Here is a 20,057-nt window from a genome sequence, read left to right on the forward strand (position 1 = left end):
ACATCTTCCCATTCCTTACTCTGAGAAGAAATACTAGAAATCCTGATGTAAACAGAAAAAGGAAGAGACCAAGGGCCTGGTTCTATGTGCCAACACACAGTAAGAAAAATCAGGTTTTAAACTCTGGATCAACCTCTAACAGCTTGTTTGAGGTGAAGGTCATGAATTTTGCTTGAAGTGAGGCACCTGAACGTTCTTGGATATATTCCTACTTGGACTCTGTAAAGAAGTGAAAATGAGGTTGGGGGATGGACATAATTGAGTAACTATTCAATTATGGCAACTGCTAGCTAATGAAGACCTATTACAACCAAGTTTTTAATAGAAAATGTGCTAATTGACTAGGTTGGAGCTCAGAACAAGCATATGGCTAAGATGTTTGATTACCTAGTCTGGTTCCATGTCAGTGATCAACTATAACACTGTAAAAATGGGTGTTTCTATGACAACTACTGAGCTTGCTGACTAAGGAATGGGTGACCAACTTGAGGGATGAGTTTCTCCAAATAATATATGATCCATTAGTTCCCCATACTATGTAACCTGGAGGCTCATCAGCTGAAGCACGCTTTTTCTTGTCCCCTTCTCACAACATTCATCTTGCTCTCAGTCCTGGCAAAGCTTAAATCAGACTCTTACGTGAAGAATATTGCATAGGATTTCTTTTTTAATTGGAAAGGGTCTTTAAAGCTGTAAATCTAATCTTTTCATAAAGGTGAAACAAGTCAACACCCTCCGACTAGGTCTGAGTCTGAAACTCAACCTCAGGAGGAGTGATTATAATAATTCTGGAAATTTCTGGAGAGGGCCAGTCTCTGGGTCAAAGACAGCCAGTATAGCAACCTGCAGGAGATGGGTTATTTCATCACCCACAGTTTTAGACAAGAACTTTTTTTCCAGTGTCATTCTAAACTAAAATTCCAAACAGGTGTTTGATGCTAAGGCTGTAACCAAATTATTCCCCCTTATAACCTGCAACTCTGATAAGACTTCCCTCGGAAATATAATGGTTACATAGCCCTTGTATGGCTTTAACAAACCCCTATTTTCTTCTTTCTGCACCATACAATGTGCAGTCTATTTGCACCCATTCAGGACTAAATTACAGATAAAGTTACAGCAAATTTGTTTTCTCAAAAAAGCAGTCAGCCCTAATATCCCTTGAGTAATAAAAGCCTTGTCTTTCATTCAGAACTAGAACTGGCATAATTTTCTCCAAGAAACAAACTCTACTTCCTGTGACAATGGGCCTGTTCTTGAAATTCTGAATGGGGTACAGCTCAATTTGCAGGTGTTCGGGTATAAAGGTAAAAGGGCATTTGACCCCCCAACTGGCAATTGTTGCTGTGGTAGGTAACTTCAGTCTCCGAGTTATATCATTCTAGTAGATAAGCTGCCAGAGTTTTCAGCTCTGAATTACAGAGGTAGGCTCAAGTGAATCAATAATTTATACAGATATATCTCATTCGTTCTGATGGTATAAAGATACATACTAACAGCCTGCTGCAGCCACAGAACAAAGCCGGAGAGACATTATTTAAAAGGAGAGACAGAAAAAGAAACCCATTTATCTATGGGAGGAAAAACATTACGTAATAATGACCTCATGGCTTATTAATTTTATTTTTCAACTGTTTAAACAAATGCTGGGATGAGATAAATAAGCTCCGTATGAATCTCAAATAAGGTGAATGTTAAGCTAACACTTAAAACTTTCGGATTGACTTTAAAATAGAGGGATATTTTACACAGCAGTATGATACAAATCATTTGAAAGATTCATGCACCTGAGAAGTTTACATTCAGTAGCTTAGCTAAATCCCTCAAATATTTTATTACTGAATTTCAGCATAAAATTACTTTCTAAAAGACGAGGATCAAATACATTTAGGGACTGTACACTAAGAGTATTGTTAATATAGCCTTATGCTGTTAATCATTACCTGGGGAAAATTATATAGTGTTTTATTCGCTAATACTATGACATTTTTATTAACTCATAATCCCTGTGCTAACAGTGGTGCATTAAACAAGTTATATTAAGAGGGCAGCAAATATTAAAAATGCCTATTTAAAATTCTTCAATCATGTTAAAGGGAATCTTCTCACACATGAGCTTCTCTAAAGGAATGCGGCACCCCAAACATTGTGATTACAATATACATTAATAATCAATAGCCCGGATAGCTTAAACAATATTTCCATCAGGTCCTGCTCTCTTGTCCTTAAGGATGAAGGGAATCTGTGAGCTAAAAACATGATAAAAATCTGTCCTAGCAACTTCAATTATAAATAGTGACTGTTTCTTGACAGATCTGAAAATTTATGTGAGGATAAGATGCATTAGAAGTTGGTCCCCTGCCCATTTTACCTCGCTCCGTTCAAGGCCGGACATGTCGTCTGGCTCGGACATAGGAGCCAACTGCATTCAGAACCGGTTTAAGAAGACTGGGTGCAAAATTAATTAAGGCCATAGATCCAACGAGAAGGGACAGAGCAATTAGAGGTAGTACTCAGGTACCCTATCTTCCTCCACACAGAGAAATTATCTTTTCCTTCCTTTTCCGAGCAAACGCCTTGGGAAATAGGGCAGATGATAAAAACCTGAAAGAAAATAAAAGCACAGGCAGGTGAAAAAGCACCAGCAGGAGCATAAGGGAGACTACTGCTGTGGTCTCTACCTAGAGTCCTCAAGCCTTTACAGGCGCTACTCTGGGGCTGCCTGCTGTAACCAGTTAACATTTCCGGCCTTCCAAGAAAATATAACTAGTCCCTTCAAGTCAAGAGAGGAAGAAGAAATAATGGAGTGTCCCATCTCTGACAGTCAAGAGCGAAAGGAGAGAAATGTTCCCACACTGATCTCATTAAGATGACGAGAATAATGAGTGTGAATCTTATGTATGAATCTCCTAGTAGATAGAGGAGGGCATAAATGTATCCCACATTCACTCTTTTATGATGCCTGATATACTACATTTATTCTCAGCTTCATCTGATACTACTGTTGGGGGCTTCTGTTACAATATTACAGCTTTAACTTCAAGTTTTGCCTGCTGAAGTCATCTGAGTCAGTGATTCAACACAGCTTTATTGAGTGTGCATGAAAACGGGGAAGATCTGTTAATGGCAACTGAAATGCATCTCAAGCAGAACAGCCTGGATTTATTTCCTGTCACTGGTTCTAGTAATGGATTAAAAATACTGACAAATGGCATTTTTCAGTTTATAATCTATTTTATTTCCTAGTTCCTTAAACTTAGGTTAAACATTCTACTCAATTAGAAATAGAACTGCGGCATTACTAAAAATGTCTAAATATTATTAAATATTTTGGGGAGAGGAGTCATGCGTTTTCAGCAAATACTGGTGAGACATTTTTTTCTTGTGATTTATTTCTCTCTTCGATCCAATATAGGATATTTTCAAATAATAATTTTAAGTTGTATCAGTTTTCAAGATGGATACAAATTCTGAAAGACGATATAGCTCCCAGAAACAAGAAACTGTGTTATGGCTGTGTGCATCACTCAAGCCTAAATGATCCGCAGGCCCTGTACTTCAGGACTTCAAAGTATTTCATATAGGTGACTTAATTTGGCTTTCTTCACTCCAGTAACTTTAACAGTAATAAATTCGTGCACCTAGCTTACAGCAGATAATTTATATAATGAAGGTGGCAACACCCTACAAAATCTAATAGTATTTCAAAATATGCCCAAATTATTATTTTAGTACTTCTACTACTTTGTAAAGGGACATACTATTCTATAATATTGCTTAATTATAGCAAGAAAAATTTCAATCTACAGAATTTTGAAGGACATTTAGGATGAGAACAATACAACGAAGCTGGATCACCAATTTTTCCAAATAATTCAAAATACATACACTTTTTTTCCTGGCATTTATTTAGTCTAATGAATGTTTAAGCCATGGGCAGCTTCATCTTAGCTACCATTAAATCAATATGAATCAATATAGATGGTTTAAGCTGTTAAGTAACTCGGTGAAAATACAAGTTTGAAAACTGGAAAATATATTCTTAATGAGTCTACATGTACTTTTGGGAGTAAGTAAATTATACTACTTGGAGGCCTAATGACATTACTTGTCTAAAAGGTGCCTCACTTAGACACACAGTGAACCCTTTAAGAGTATTACTCTAAGTGTATTACTGTACACTCATCTCTGCAGTCGGTTGGGGAGCTATAGTGTGATGTGACCTCAACTAATAAAAAAGTTGATTAAAACATGAGATACACAGTTATTAACCTCAGGAAGAACACTAAGTGAACACAAGTTTACTGTTTCTGGTAGACAATGCCAGCCAACGAACTGCTTAACAGGAAATACCAAAAATGGGAGTCCAGTTTTATACTCTTAGAATTCTATAGGACAATGTCAGACACTTGGCTTTCTTTAATTAAGGACAATGTGACACATTAACTTCAGGATAGAGAGGTGGATCTTTCTATCTTCCTCTCTCTCTCTGCCTCTCTTATTCTTTCAGTGCTGCTGTCTTTGAAGCATCCACTCCCAGCAATTGGTGGAGGAGAGTTAGTATCTCAGTAACTCCCTTTACATGACAGTACTTCAATCTCCTCTACTGTATAATGGTCTCTGAACTCCCTTCCAACTGTAACATTCTATGACTTCATCTGGATCCTTCAAAGTCCATACAATCTCCACCTTGTGGGATCCTTGCCTTTGCCATGAGGCAGGTGCTCCACGCTGAAGGTAGGATTGGGATAGGTGTGTTGCTGGCATCCTGAGCACCAAGCCATGATTGTACTGAATCTACTTCCTACATGCAATGTTTCCACTCTACAGCTAGTACTCTATCAAGGAATTGATAGGTTTTGTATATGATAGGCTCTATGTCATTGTTTAGGACATTGCTACTTTGGGGAAATGTGTTCCAAAGTCTAAGCAACTGTCTTACAAAACAGACTTTTACATCCTATTTGGAGGTTGGGACCTTATTTGAAGAATATTTAGTTTGAACTACACATCAACCGAGGTTTAGGACTTAGAAATTGTGACAGGAGTCTCATATTCTAAGAATAAAAAAAAAAAAAAAGAAAGAAATAGTACACAGCCAGAGTAGCTAGTAAAACCTAGGTTAAAGGTCTCTTTTACAAACAATAAATACCAGCCTCCCTGCTGAGGCATGCAAGAGGCTCTTGCAATAGAAGAACCAAACTCTAAATACTTTTTTTAAAAACCTGAAAGATTTTCAATATTGCCACCTAGTCAAAAAAGTAAACTCTGGTATCTGAACTTTTATATTTATAAGTTAATTTTTTCTGAGTAGCAGCCATCACTTTACTAATATTGCTTCAAAATGTAACACCTTCTTTATACAACCCCAGGATACTAAGTTGTGGATAATTAATGGACTACCTTTAATGTTGGCAATCTATTATTTTTTATTTATTTATTTATTTATTTATTTATTTATTTATTTATTCATTCTATTATTTTAAATTAAAAGATTCTGTAATTGACTAAGGAAAATAATATTTACTTCACCAACATTTTATGACCAAACTGAGTGATAAATTCTTTTTGGCCTGAAGTCTGCTTGGCAAGAAAGGCATAGGATGCTAACAATGGAAAACACCCTAGAATTATTTGTGTAGAGCTAAGTGGGATATAAAATATCATATATTTACATATTATTGATAAATTGCAAGAGTAAAAATTTTTTGATTCCTATGGGGAATTAGACAACTTGACATGCAGAATAGTCAGTAAAACATGTATTTTCACTGTTTTAAATGACTCCTATTCCACAACCTTTTTCCTTCCCTTCCAATGAAGATCTAATAGGTAATCAAGCCTAATGAAGTATGCTTTTATATCTCTGACATAATGATATTCATTTAAGAATATAAAGATTATTTACTAGTCATAAATACAGCACAATGTATAGACAAAACCCATCAAACCCTCATAATGATGGAAGTTATATTACTTAGGCCAGAATTAATGTTCACCCCACTTCTCCATTTCAGTGAAGCGCAACAATGCACTTGGTATGGAGAAGAAAACTCTTATATGGGTTTTTGCAAGGGGAAGATTCAATTCGTTAATCTCTATGAAGCCAAACAAAATCCTTTCTTTAATTGGACTCTAATGTAGTCAATAATTTTGTATAGAGATCACAAATTATCTTTCCCCAGACTGATTACCTATGGGAATAATTTTTATTTTATTTATTTATTTTTTTAGATAACTTATTTGTTTGTTTGTTTGTTTGTTTGTTTGAGAGAGAACAGAAGAGAGAGAGAGAATGAGTCGGGCAGAGGCAGAGGAAGAAGCAGGCTCCCTGATAAACAGGGACCCCCCTCACCCCCGACATAGGACTTGATCCCAGGACCCTAAGATCACAACACAAGCTGAAGGCAGACGCTTAATCAACTAAGACACCCAGGCACCCCAGGAATAATTTTTATTGTATGCAAACTACAGGAAATCCAAAAGCAGGAAAATAAACATAGTTACTCTCATTTATAGCATGCATTCTCCTTGGGGGGGGGGCAATATGGTACCCAAGGGGGCAAAAATTTAAGTTTAAAAGAAAACTTAGATATTACAATGATTTGTGACCTTCCAAAACCAAACATTCCCCGAGAAAATCTTATTCCTTGGCATTTATTTTCTCTCATTTAATGAAAATTTTCTTCTTAGGGGGCTGAATATGAAAAAAACAAAAACAAAAAACAACTCCACTGAGAAACCCTGGTTTAAGATAAAATGAAAACCAAGTTTTATCTCTAACATCTCTTTTTCTATTCTTAAAATCAAGGATGCCTTTCATTTTCACCCAAATATCTACTGACATTCTAATATAATTTCCATCTTTTCTTGCTTGTTAGCTTTTCTCTTCATTACATCCCTTTGAGTCAATAGCTGATGACTGGTGTGAACGTGAGAAATGGTTACTCCTTCATCTTTCTTCTCTTACTGATCTCTAATGTTACTACTTGCTGAGTGTTGGGCCTCTGTCCATCACAGAAAAGGAGAAGGCACAAGGTGGAGTCATTACTCCCAGACCTACTGGCTGTAGGGTAAGACTGGCTACAGGGTCTATAGCCAATTCTGACTGTAATGGTCAATGTAAAATGAGGGTAAGGGAAAGAGCAACAAAAACCAGAAACAACATCTCAGTTCGGCTTCTCACTTGGTAAATTAACTCTAATACGCTTATAATTCTAAGGTATATCTTCATGACTGGTCAAAATAGAAAAATGGGATGAAAGAAAGCATTGTACTCCTATTCCTTATATTTATCTGATACAAAGGGGCATGAAAATATGTGCAGAGTAAACTTATCGATTGAAGTATTTTAATGACTGCATTTCTGTTATAATTTACAATCGTTCAGAAGAGTATTAGTCTTTCATGAAATTTTCATGAAATAAATTATATAATTATCTCATTAATTTAAATGTTTTTCTTTGCAAAACACTTTTACATAATAGTATTTCACAGTAGAGTGTGGCTTTCTCTTTTGTCCCAACAATTTAAATTGAAGATGGAAGGTAGAAAATTCTTCAAAGGACAAGAACATTAGTTTAGGAATCTGAGGACAGACAGTGATTTCATTATTTTATAATTTTTTATCCTTAGACAACTCAGTTATAAAATCTGGATGAAGCAACATATTTTTAAAGGGTCTCATAAAGATCTTGAGGCTGAAACTACCTGATAAATAATGCTTGAAGTGAAATGGGACAGCAGCCATACAACCAGAAGGAGACCACACTGAAGCAACAATGTCCCCTACTGCCCCAGCTTTCATTACACAAACCATGAAGATTCACGAGAAGGCTAATTCCTGAATTCAATAAGGTATCACAGTTATGTTCGTGATATTTGCAATTTATGTTTAATTATAAAATAGCGTAATAGCACTATACCTGAGAAAAAGTGAAAAAGTTATGTTTTCCCCAAATCCATCCATAGAAGAATGTGTCCCAGATTATAGCCTTTTACTGCTTCCTACTTTACAGGACAAAAGAGGGGGAGTAGAGATCATAGGAAATGTGTCCGTGACGTGCTATAAGAATTAAATTCTTCTTATAAATACACAATAAAATTTCAGAGGAATAAGCTTTTCAGAGTAGTAGACTCTGTGTCTTAGGTGATTATCTCCCTCCAAAGGGTGGGAGGCCATTTTGCTGCCACCTATTAAAAGAGATGACAAAGGGTGTTGGCACTGTTTAAAGAGAACTATGCACTGATTGAAGAAGTACTGCCTTGTAGAGATAACAGGTAAATAACAAGACAAAAAGACTATGCATTTAAACAGATCTATAAACTGAGCTACAGCATCACTCCTCAAGAAGGAGAAATCTAGCCAAAATGCTTTGTTCCATTAGTATCTGATTTTCTATATTTCCTAAGATCCACCTTTGATTTTAGCTTGTTGTGACCAATCCTAAAACTCACTTCTAAATTGTGGTCTTTGAGAACTTATATGCAATGCTCTATGAAAGGCACCTCTTAAGAGAACCTAATTTTTTATAGGCCAATGTTTGAAAATGTTTTTATTCCTTGGAATTTAGAAAAATTTGGGAGAAAAAGGTAGAGTTTGAGTATCAACTTAAAGTGTCAGTGTGTCCATATGAGTTGGACACACAGTCTATTTACTGAAAAGGTAATTGTAGTACTGGAATCTTCTATAGTCAATAGTCTTTGACTTTGTACAAGGGATTTTAGTTCATTTTGGAGGTATACAGTCTTCTAAATAAACAAAATTCTATATAAGATTTCTTCTGTCCTCACACATTTGTGAAGGAAATGTTTAATGTGCCTTAAAATTTGTATCAATCAGACTGGAAGTATTGTTTAGTAAACTTAATAAGTGTTTATGTCAAAGGAGAGCATGAATGAAGAAGGGTGGACAAAAGGGCTTGGAAATTTCATTTTATATAATTTTAGGAAAATGAGAGAATCCAAGGATAGGCCCATGAGTTATATAGATCATTTTGCTTTAGTACTTCTTTCTTTGATTTTGGATGGTCCTTCTGTTTTGTCGTTGCAGGGAAAATAACAACAATTACATCTGGAACATTTCCAAATTTTCTGCTTAGCACTAAAAAAATAATCGTAGCAACAACAACAACAGCAAAAGCTTCTATAAAAATCATTTGAAAACTGCCACAGACTTGAAGCATAATCTTGTTGGTGTGGTATTACTGACATCTCTTACATGTTTAAAATAGAAATTTCTGTTGGATTCTAAAGTTACCTTTCCTATGTCCAGTACCATTCCCCTGCATTGCTCACTAACATGAATGCTAAGACCTGAACTACAGGTGATGTAGATATCCCTTTGTTTTCACATTGATATTTCTTCTTAAGCAACGCCCCTCTCTTAGTCCTCAAACATGAAGGCCACTTAAAATGTCCTTATTGTTTGTAATAACTTTTAGAAAAATCCATACGCTGTTTAATAGCAGCAGGCTTTCTATACAGAAAACACTCGATATGGCATCCTTGTGAGCCTATTGTCTTCAGATCGTTGTATTATATTCCCATCACCTCTGCAAGTTCATTTATTCCTCCCTTGCTTGTGCTCCCTCCTTTTTTTTTTTTTTTTTTTTTTTACCCATTTGGCTACACAGAGCTGCCTCATGTCATTCTTTGCATACATCATCTCTGTTTTTTCTCTTTTCCTGCATAATGGCCCAGCTTCTCTGAGAGTAGCTGTTGTCCCGAGTGTGATCCTTTACTAAAATGGGGATTGAATGAAGGTGGAGTACAGATTCTCTGGAAGCAAAGGAAAACCAGGCATTTGAAAAGGACCCAGAAAGGAACGAGTAATGAACCAGACTGGCCTGGATGAATTGCTGTAGAGGGAATTCTCAGTCTTGACACAAAAAGAACACATGGGTACCAAGGAAAACCTGGCTGGCGTGGGGGCAAGAATCTCAGTAGGAAGCCTGCCTCTTGGGCTGGTCAGTACAGAGAGTTGAAGCCAGTAGCCTTCCAGAAATGAACAGAAACAAATGTATTTTATGAGTAACAGTTAGGCATTCAAACATGCCCGTTCTGGAACACAAGGTACTTTGAGGGGTTGACATCCCTTCATAATTCATGTTCATTGTTCCTCTAAGTAAAATATGTGTCTCCCTGTAGTTATTCTGTTAGGAATTGTACTTTAAAGGCAAGAGGACATTTTTGATAATGCACATCTTAAACTTTTCATTAAGCTACCAAATTTAAATTCTACCTTTTTGTGCACTCTGACATTTTTGTCTGGCATTTTCATTAATTTTGCGACATACATAAATGTAGCTGAAATGTTAACTGATCAATACTTTGTCTCTCTCATGTAGCACTCGCGCTCCACTCCCTAAGGACCACACAGCAGAACAGAAATTAAATGTGTAAAATATCAAATGTTAATGTTAAACACAGCAGCACTTACTGTATAACGACAGAAAGGGCTAAAACAATTCCAAATGGACAGATGGTACCACAAATTATCTACAATCACATTTAAAGATTAAAGTTTGTCCTGTAAAATAATTCTTTGACGCACACTGAAGTGTGTCCTTTCACTGATAGCTCGGTTGTCCAATTATTTTTGTGCTCATTACAGTGAGAAATGACAGTACTGAAGAGAAAGAGAGTGTGCACTCTGTTTTTTTTTTTCCACGTTGCACCCACTGACATCCACAAGAACACAAATGTCTGGTCAAGAGCCTGATGAAAATTAGGCCCAATTTATGAGACATTTCCACGTCTACGAAAGATGATTCCCAAAGACAAGCAGCGCCTTCTGCGCCACATACGTCTGTGTTTCCTCTTAGGCATACAATATTCATAGTAAAATTTAAAAACCTGATTTGCAGCACACAAAAACAAGGACATTCCCAGGAACATGCTCGCCTGTATTTTATCCCTCACCTCCCAGGCCGACTGCAGCTTCTGATCTCGTCAGCCGGCTCTGCGTCTTCCCCAGAACACATAGGTAGTGCCAAAGAGGCTGGAGCAGCCCTAACCCTGTGTTTCTTAAGCTTTCTGCTTTAATTGACATGGGAACCAAAAAAAAAAAAAAAAATCATTGTTTTTCCATTTTGATTTCATTATTCTGCATTTATTTTTGGATAGAAAATTAGAAAAGAAAAATAAAACGAAATAGAAAAAAAAAGGCACTTAAACATTATAAAGTTTACTGATCTGGGCCTAAAACCAAGCCACATAATGGTACAAATGCATGTGCTCCGTGAAGCAGCTGCATTTATGAAAAAGTGGGCCAAGTGGAACCAATATTATAATAATAGACCCGAGATCCATCAACAGGGAATGATGGGAACAATATGTTTGTAACAATGGGGTGCTGCTCATACTCTTCTCCTAATGGAAAGCAGTTCTTTTCAATAAACTGGCCTAAAAAGGCTCTGGTTATGCAATGAGATCTTTGAAACATTTCACTTTTAAAAACATCATTTAATATCTGTAAGATGAATAAAAATCCTACAATGTTTTTTTTTTCTGAATTGTTATGATACTTAGATTACAAGGTCCATATTTTAAAAGCTCTTTTAGAAAGAAAATAATACCTGTTGTGCACTTGTGGTAAGGTTCTTTTCTGTGCCTCAGTTTTTTCCTCTGTATATTGGGAAAATAATAGTAGCTACCTTATAATTAGGTTGTTGGAAATGTTAAATTCATTTATGCATGAAAAGCACTTTCATGCCTTAGTGCCTGTAGAACAGTTTCCTGGCCCATAAATGTTCAGAAAGTTTTAGTTGTTGTTATTATCATATAGTGAATTATTATATTATTATTTAGAGGATTATGAAATAGTTTAAAACTTAGATGAGGGTCTAGGGAAAATTGCTGCTGAGCATTAAGCTATGTCTATCATCATTTAATAACCAGCTTTACTAGAGCAAAGCCTTTTTTATCTGGCATCATTCAAGAAGACTTTCTCCACTTTAGAAAAATTTTCAGACTGATTGGTTTATAGGCTGGTCTATTGATTTAGATAGCCATTTTAATTGGGAACCTCCCACGTGCTAGATACTCTGCAGGTGATGCTGGAATACCAGGGTGAAAAAGGCAGGGGTCCCCCAACCTTCTGATGGAATGCCCAGCTCAGGTCTAGATAAATGAAGTTCAGTTTTGTTATTTATTATTTTAATTACATTTAGTAGAGTGTGACTCAGTGCTTCTATTCAGTGAAATGGTTAATATGATCATTTCTTCTCAAAAGTACTCTTACTGCACAGTCACATTGCAGCTTGGGAGGCCTCTTTTCTCACCATCAGTGTTTGCAGTCTCTTTTCCTACCTCTTTTTAACAAGCATCTTGCATTCAATTTGTTTTTTTGTACAACCAAGGCTGTTGGAAACTGGCTACAAGCTAAGAGAGATATTATTATCTTTCCTCCCCTGTGAACTTTGATTCCCTTACAGTGAAAACACTCAAGTAGTATCATATGAATGTACCAAAGTTTCTCGGACTTTCGGTGCCTGATTTTTGTTTTTAATCAGAAGAATATTGTGAAAAAAGTCTGCCATCTTGAACGCATTTTACACGAGTGACCTCGAGAAGCCAGAGGGAGTTTATGAAGACTTACTTACACAATACATTGTAATGTTAAAGCATTCAAAATGAATGTTCCTGAACAAATGATATAACTATATAGATTTCTGTTTTCAAATTTTGCAAATAGTCATGGGGAACGACTTTGGAAAGAGACAATCAAAGATGGCATCATGGCATTTTCAGGAGAATATTTCTGTGTGTGCTATAAGGCCCCATGGAACCTGGAAGTAATGGCATAAAATATACACAGAAACTCAGCATCATTTTTTCCTCATTAACATCAAAGTGCTTCTATGATAGTGAAAAATCATAACAAGGTTTGCTTACCAGGACCCCGACATATTTATCAGGTGAAAGAGCTAAATAAAAGAATATTGAAAGAGGCAGATTTTCCTTTCTGAAACTTAATGATGATGGCAATCGCTTTCTTTAAAGAGACAACAACATGTCTATGGGAGGCAGGCTGCCTAACTTTCTGGTAACTTACAACACAAAGGGACATACACACTCTTTGTTCCATGTGCTCAGACATTAATGAAAGTCCCATACAAGGCCTGAGAGGAGGACAGAGCTCAAAGTGCTAAACAGATGTGCATACACTCATTTTAATGGTAATACTAAAATGTTGATTTGTTACTATAATTAAGGATTTTCTTTTAAGCCCCCATGATAAAGTCATATTCTGCTAACCTGGAAACTATAAGGAAGCATAAGGTACTCATATTCTAACAAATACGACAATAAAATAAAGGATTTCGAAAGAAGGACTCCACTTAAACTTCAAACTGAAATCCTGAATAAGCAAAACTAATGTGAGAGCAGAAAATCCCAGCTAAAGCTCAGAGGAAAGTGTTCTCTCAGATTTTCTAGCTCTGCAAGTTGGTCTCATCAGCAGTTTTTAAATAACCAAAGTAAAAGGCCACAAGATGAACATTGTTAGAGGACTATTTGGATCTATCAAATTCTCACTTGTGCCTTTTTAAAAACTGAAATCTCAGAAACAATAAAACATCTCTTAAATAGGTCACATCCACATCCAATGGACTCACATATTCAAATCTTCCCAACTGGCATCCTACTGCCAATGATTTTCATATTTTGAAAAAAAAATCTATGGAACAATAAAATTAAGATGAGGATGGTCAAGATTATTAGTTGTTTTGTTTTTAACACTAAGACTTTTCTTGGCTCTGTTATTGGGATTTGGAATTATGCAAAATGTAAAATTTTACTTTTTAACTATCATGGAGAAAATTATATATTGGCTGAGCTATCTCGCTTTCCGGAAATCTTGGGGGGGGGGGGCGCATGAAGTATTCTTGGACTCGGACCTTGAACGATCCATCAGGTTCCTGCCCACGGCAAATCTGTCCAGTCAAGTCTTAAAATAGGAGTTTTAAAATGGTCACATCAACATAACTGTTACTATAGCCACAGAAACAGGCTGCTATGATTACTGAATTTAATGAATAACAATGTAAGTAATAAAGAATTATCATACCACAAAAGCAGCGAGGCTCCTTGGGGGTGAATCCCAATCAAAGCAACTATTAACGTAGTATGCAGCATTTACGAGCACCATGACACAACGCTTCATTCTGATAAAGTTTCTTAGTAGCAGCTGTAAGGAAGATGAAAATATTATCAGAATTTGCAAGACTAAAAAACCATCAGATAGGGTACAAAATTCTTCAAGCTTAGTGTGATTTAAAAAGGATTCAGAAAGTTAATAAAGTTGTAAGAATATACCAAGCAATTTGGCTCACGAGTTAAAGGAAGAGAAGTATCTCTGGAGAGAGTAGAGAGGACTGAATTATAAGAGCAATTTCTTAGCTAAATTTATTTTCTTAAATAATATTATTATGTGGGTTGGGCTACCTTTGTTCCAAAGGAAAAAAATCTCTAACAGATTAAAAACATTTACATACTGTGAACTTAAATATATTTTTTGACTCTTAAATCTCATTGTGGTTTTAAGAGTCTTTAAATGCGTTAATTTCAAGATATTTCCAAGTGAAATGGATAACTTGGAATGCTGTGATTTCACGTCTTGGAGAAAAACCTGTCAAGTGTTGCTTTGTTACAGAGAACAAAATTTTCATCATTTTTGTAGGATTGTCTCTTGTTTACTACCAATTTTTCAGTCTCTGTCTCTCAGTCTCTCTCTCAGACTCTCTCTCTAATTTTCTCTCTTTTCCACAATAAATTTAACCTGTATTTTCTCATTGCTTTTTCATAATTTTGGAGTTAGGAAAAAATTCATGGTAAACCAAATGCTTTACAAAATCTTTCATTTAAAAGGTACATGAAAATGGATGTAATTTAAATCTAACATTTAAAACAAGGCATGACCACAGCTATGAAAAGAAGAGCCCATATACTAGATGATGGTAGAAAAAGTGATCTATAGCTGTGTTAATAATTAGAATACTATGTCTGCAGGTTAATATTTTTCTAATGCCAAATATACTTTAATATTGACCTGATATTTTAAAGAAGTACTTGTGTAAACCTTCCTGAGGTAATACGGAAAAATACGTATATTGTGTGTGTGTATAAATATAGATGCATGTACATGCATACCAGTTTTAACAAGTTGTTAAAATTGAAATTCTTTCAGGAAAAGAGTCACCCTATTTGTTTCCTTCTTTCCTTCCTCCCCGATCACCTTCCTTTTAGAGCTCCTTTTATTACTTTTATCTATAATTGTGAAAAAAATGTAATCTGTATCTCTGTTTAGATAGGTATTGCATTTGTAATTCATGCACAGTGTCTTTAAACAACCAAAGATCCCACTGTTTATGGTGAACTGATTGGATTAAAAACAAAAGTACTTTTAGTCTTCTAATAGCACAGAAAATTTGTTAAATATTTTAACACACACGAATAAGTTCTGTAAACTCTATAGCCATAGCAAAAACATTATATTTTAGCTGTGTTAATTGGAAGTAAACATTTTTTTTAAAGAGGTAGCTTAGCATCCTTTCTTCACTTGATATCAAACCTAATTTAAATCTATGTCTAATTACAAGGTATCAAACCTTATTTAAAATTTCTTTGTGACAGAAAAATCAGATGTGCTGACTTTCTATTTTCTTAGCTCAAAGTGCCAATAAAAGTTCACTTCTAAAAGACCATAGTCAAAATCTAATTAACAGGAAGGTTTCCCTTAAAAGATGGAGCCCCCCTCTTATGGATTAGAGGGAAGAGCTTTACGCAGGGCTCGCTTTACACACACCTGCATCATACCTGTGGGTGGTCTGGACGTATATTTGAACCTCAGCCTTTGGTGTTCTCATTTACACATTCCATGGCAATCAGACAGTATTTTATGTTCAAAATGATCATTCTTTTGCTAATGCATGAATACATATCCATCCTACGCAGCCCCTACAGTATCCCCTTTCCATTCTGACCACCCCCATCCAATGTATTAGTTTGGTACTGCCCTTGTTTGATCTTTTAAGGAAAGGAAGGGAAGAGAGAGAAAGAAAGAAGAAAAGAAAGAGCCATTTCACATAAGTAGATGACCAAAAATTCCATAGTCTTCCCTCCCTCCGTACTTCCAAAGTTTATTTGAATTTACCTAGATGTTTTACAGATATAATCAGGTCTTCCCAGAGGGATTAATCTTTCCTTGCCTTTTTTTTTTTTTTTTTTTTTTTACCTGTTTAGAGAGTCTGTTTTCCTCTTCAATGTACTTCTGTTCTTTGGGTATTAATGTTCGTAAGCTGGCTTTCACCTATACATCAACATATGTGTCTGTTATGGATTAATAGATTAACAAATGTTTACAAGTTTTTCACGCAGTTCAATTTGCCATAATTCCTAAAGTTTCAAGGTCCTGGCTGCTGTGCTCATAAAATATAAATGTATACAGTTGCACATGCATGCGCTTCCATTTCTTACGCCGGCAGGCAGCGGCCAGAGCACAGCGGCAGTGGCAGCCGCCAACTAGAACAGAAAGTGTGGGTGTGCCAGGCAGTGGCAGAAGCGTATTCTCCAGGATACATCAAGGTTTAGAGAAAATGAGGAATGACAGAAATTCTCTACAAATCAGGAACAAAAGCTTTCATGAAACTGAACTCTTTAGCAGTACAAAAAAGCCAAAGTTAAGACTTACAGCATTAAAAATCACATCTATTTCAAGATAGATGACCCCCTTTGTTGGCCCTGTCAGCTGCTTGTTTTTCAAGACGTAGGCTTTCTGTTCACCATTTTGAATCTGCGGGAAAAGGACATGACAGCCGTCTGTCTCGCGGTCTCCACTGAATACACTCCCTCGGTGACCTTTGACCCCCAGCTGCTGAAACTGACAGAGAACCCAAAACAACTGTGGCAATTCTGACAAGTACCTGTTCATTACCAGGATCAAGTCTGTCAGGAAAAATTAACTATCATGGGATTCAACATGGCCGTGAATTGAGTATGTTAAAATTTTTAGTGTTCTTATTACAGACCTTGGTTGAGAAATGACAGATACCGAGCTGAGGGTTTTTTTTTTTTTTCCTTGAGCAAAAGCAACACAGAGCAGTGTGTCAGGTGAATAAAACTTACAGACAGCAATGGTATAGCAACTTTGCCCAGAAAGTCAGCACTTCGATCCCGATCTTCATCATAAACTGTCACTTCAAGAACTGAATGGATATCTTTAATGTTGCTGCATAATAAATATACGTAAGAAGAAAAGACTTCATCAGTGGGGAACAAGAACAAAAATGCTTTTGAAAATTTAGATGGCTCCAGCTGATTTTGGGGTGGCTGTATTATTCTGGATGCTATTTGCATATCCACATATACAAGGTAGCTTGGTTTTCTGACAGAATTTCCCATAATGCACCTTAGTCGACCACAGTGATGGTTCTATTATCTGAAACTTTGAACACCATCGTAATTTCAAGTTATAATTTTTTAATGAAATACAATTTTCCATCTGGATGGGTGCAGAGTAAGTTATTATAAAAAAAAATCAGTAAGTGGTACTGATGTTTTCGAGACTTTCTCCTCTTACTATTATCACAATAATTCCTACCTTCCTATTAACCCCGTGTAAAACTCCACCAAATTTGACATCAGCGAGAGTCAAAGTATATTTCATAAAATTTTTCTTTTTTTGTGACAGTAGGACCTCTCCTTTGTTTACAGTTCTTAGCAAAACATTGATTTATTTCTGGTAGGTTTATACTAAAAATTAACCGGCACAGAAAACAGGATGGAGAAAATGTAACATTAATAGCTACTGTACCACCCCAGGATTTAGAAATTAAACAGTGTTCCATTCTGTTCCAAAGACAACGTATGTTAATAAACAACCGTGCGAGCTCTTCATTTTTGTTTCTGGAAAAATAAACCCCCATTGCTGACAGCATTTATTCTTTGATCAAACTGTTTACCAAGAAAACATGAATTAAGAGAAAACAAAAAAAATGAATATATTCATTACTGAAAGACTGCAGCCACATGTAAGAAGAGGCTTTATCAGGGCACAATCAATTAATGGCTTTGATAATAATCAAACCTATTCATTCAATTATGCATTCGAGAGAAAAACACTCTCAACAACCTTCTTAGGAGTGTAAGTCTCCTGACCAGGCTTTCATCTCTTATAAAAATGTGGAATTCCTTAAAGATAAATTGGTCCGATAATTAAATCTGATTAGTTACTGGCTCTTAAGCGGAGACATTATAAGAAATTAATGAGGAATTTAGCAGTTTTCATATACAAAAAAATAAAACTATGTTAGAAAACTTTTAAGAAGTACTCTGGAGAGTTTTCCTTTGTTCAGAGTTCATTTGTAAAGCCCAGTTTAAAACACACACACACACACACACACACACACACGGAATTTAGGAGATACTATGGTGCAGATTGGCAGCTTTTATATTGTGTGCTCAAAACATTCATGAACTTTTTTAAAACAAAAGGAAAAATAACCTGAATTGTGTTCTGATAACCAGGACAATACTTAATATTCGTATTGTACTAAAATGCAACAAAGCAAAACTAAAGCATCTCTGAATTTGAGACTGGATTGTTTGCTGATTTGAGCAATGGAACAAATAGAGCTTTGTCCTCCCTGTTGTCAATGCAGTTGGGGAGAATTTCAATAGAAAGTATAAAAGGAAGAAGCAGTATGACAATTCAGTTAATGGGAGCAAAATCTTTAGTCAAACCATAAAAATCACAGCTTAAAAAATATCTGTGAAAACAGAGAAAAATGGCATACTCTTTCCCCAGGTTTTGCTGTCAGAAAGGTAATACAATTATGATATTCAATGTTGATAGCAGAGACAGTCCAGATGCAGAGTCGCTCATCAGTTAAGAATAAACACACACACGAATATCTCAAAAATAAATATTATTAGCTCCATTATTTGAACTGAGCTCGAGGTAATGATTACTTACAACGTGAAGATTTTGTTCCACTCGGGATTGAGATTTTTGTAGACAGTGTGTGTCAGCAGCCTATCATTGTTCAGTTCAACTACACAAAATGGGTCACTTTTACCTACAAGAGATTGGGAGGAACAATTTTAGTATAAACATCACCCACATTTTGCAGCATCATGATCGTGGCCCCATCGCCTGTCTAAAAAATGTTATGAAAAACAGAAAGTAACATATGGTTTAAAAAATTTAAACACAACATCAAAATAGAATTAGATGTAACTGGAGAGTGTTAATCATTTTTGTGATTCATAGCAAATTGGGATTTTTTACTTTTAGTAAAAATTATTAGTAAAACATTTACTTTTTAACCTATTACATAGCTGGTATTTCAATTTGCACTTTTTTTTTACAGAAATAGCAAAAATTATTATGAGAGAAAATGTGATGCATGTTCATCCCCTATAATGATCATTTGAAAGGCTCAACATCTTCACTTTTACGCCTATATTTTCCAACACTTCTGACTCATTAGTAACTTATAACAGAAATTTCTAAACAAGTTTATTTTGGGAAAACTGCTAATTACAGAATTACACCATTTTAACGTGACTTTAGATTCCCTCCTGAAATATCTCTGGCATCACAAGAAGGTAAATTAGACCCTCAGAGGCAGGAAAAAATTCCGCCACTTGAAACTTAACCTCAACAACCAATCTGCATGTTAAAGAGCAGTATTTTTTTCTGTCCACTGAGAGTAAAGAATTTGGAAGTTATCATCTGTTTACAGCGACTCTGTTCTGCCATAATCAAATCTTGTCCATTTGGCAATTATATTTTGTGATATCCTCAATATTTTGTAATGTCATGTCCTGTATTATAAGAACCCCATAAAGTCAGAGGCTCTATGGGGGCAGCATTAATGATATTAGTGCAGCATGTAATTTGTTTGATACCTTATACAAATGACAATGAAATCAATATTTAGACAAAGCTGTCCAGAGGTCATATCTTTTAAACTACAATATTGATTTAGACTACATAAGAGGTTAATGTGCATATTATTAACTTTAATGATAAAGAATAATTGTTTTAAATG

At 35.6% G+C, this 20,057-nt stretch overlaps 1 protein-coding gene across 6 annotated transcripts in view; it reads right to left on the reverse strand.

Annotated features, from left to right (window-relative positions):
• The window catches only part of MCTP1 (multiple C2 and transmembrane domain containing 1), a 346,039-nt gene that overhangs the window by 142,285 nt on the left and 183,697 nt on the right, over window positions 1–20,057 (reverse strand). For all 6 annotated transcript variants that reach the window (XM_055312900.1, XM_055312902.1, XM_055312898.1 and 3 more), the window contains 5 exons: window positions 18,977–19,079; window positions 17,128–17,230; window positions 16,694–16,795; window positions 16,238–16,312; window positions 14,072–14,191 (listed from right to left, as the gene is read on the reverse strand). In XM_055312900.1, the coding sequence (XP_055168875.1) occupies window positions 14,072–14,191; window positions 16,238–16,312; window positions 16,694–16,795; window positions 17,128–17,230; window positions 18,977–19,079 (503 nt within the window). The remainder of the gene's footprint in view (window positions 1–14,071; window positions 14,192–16,237; window positions 16,313–16,693; window positions 16,796–17,127; window positions 17,231–18,976; window positions 19,080–20,057) is intronic.

The sequence above is a fragment of the Nyctereutes procyonoides genome, unplaced genomic scaffold (genome assembly GCF_905146905.1).
Source record: "Nyctereutes procyonoides isolate TBG_1078 unplaced genomic scaffold, NYPRO_anot_genome, whole genome shotgun sequence".
NCBI lineage: Eukaryota > Metazoa > Chordata > Mammalia > Carnivora > Canidae > Nyctereutes > Nyctereutes procyonoides.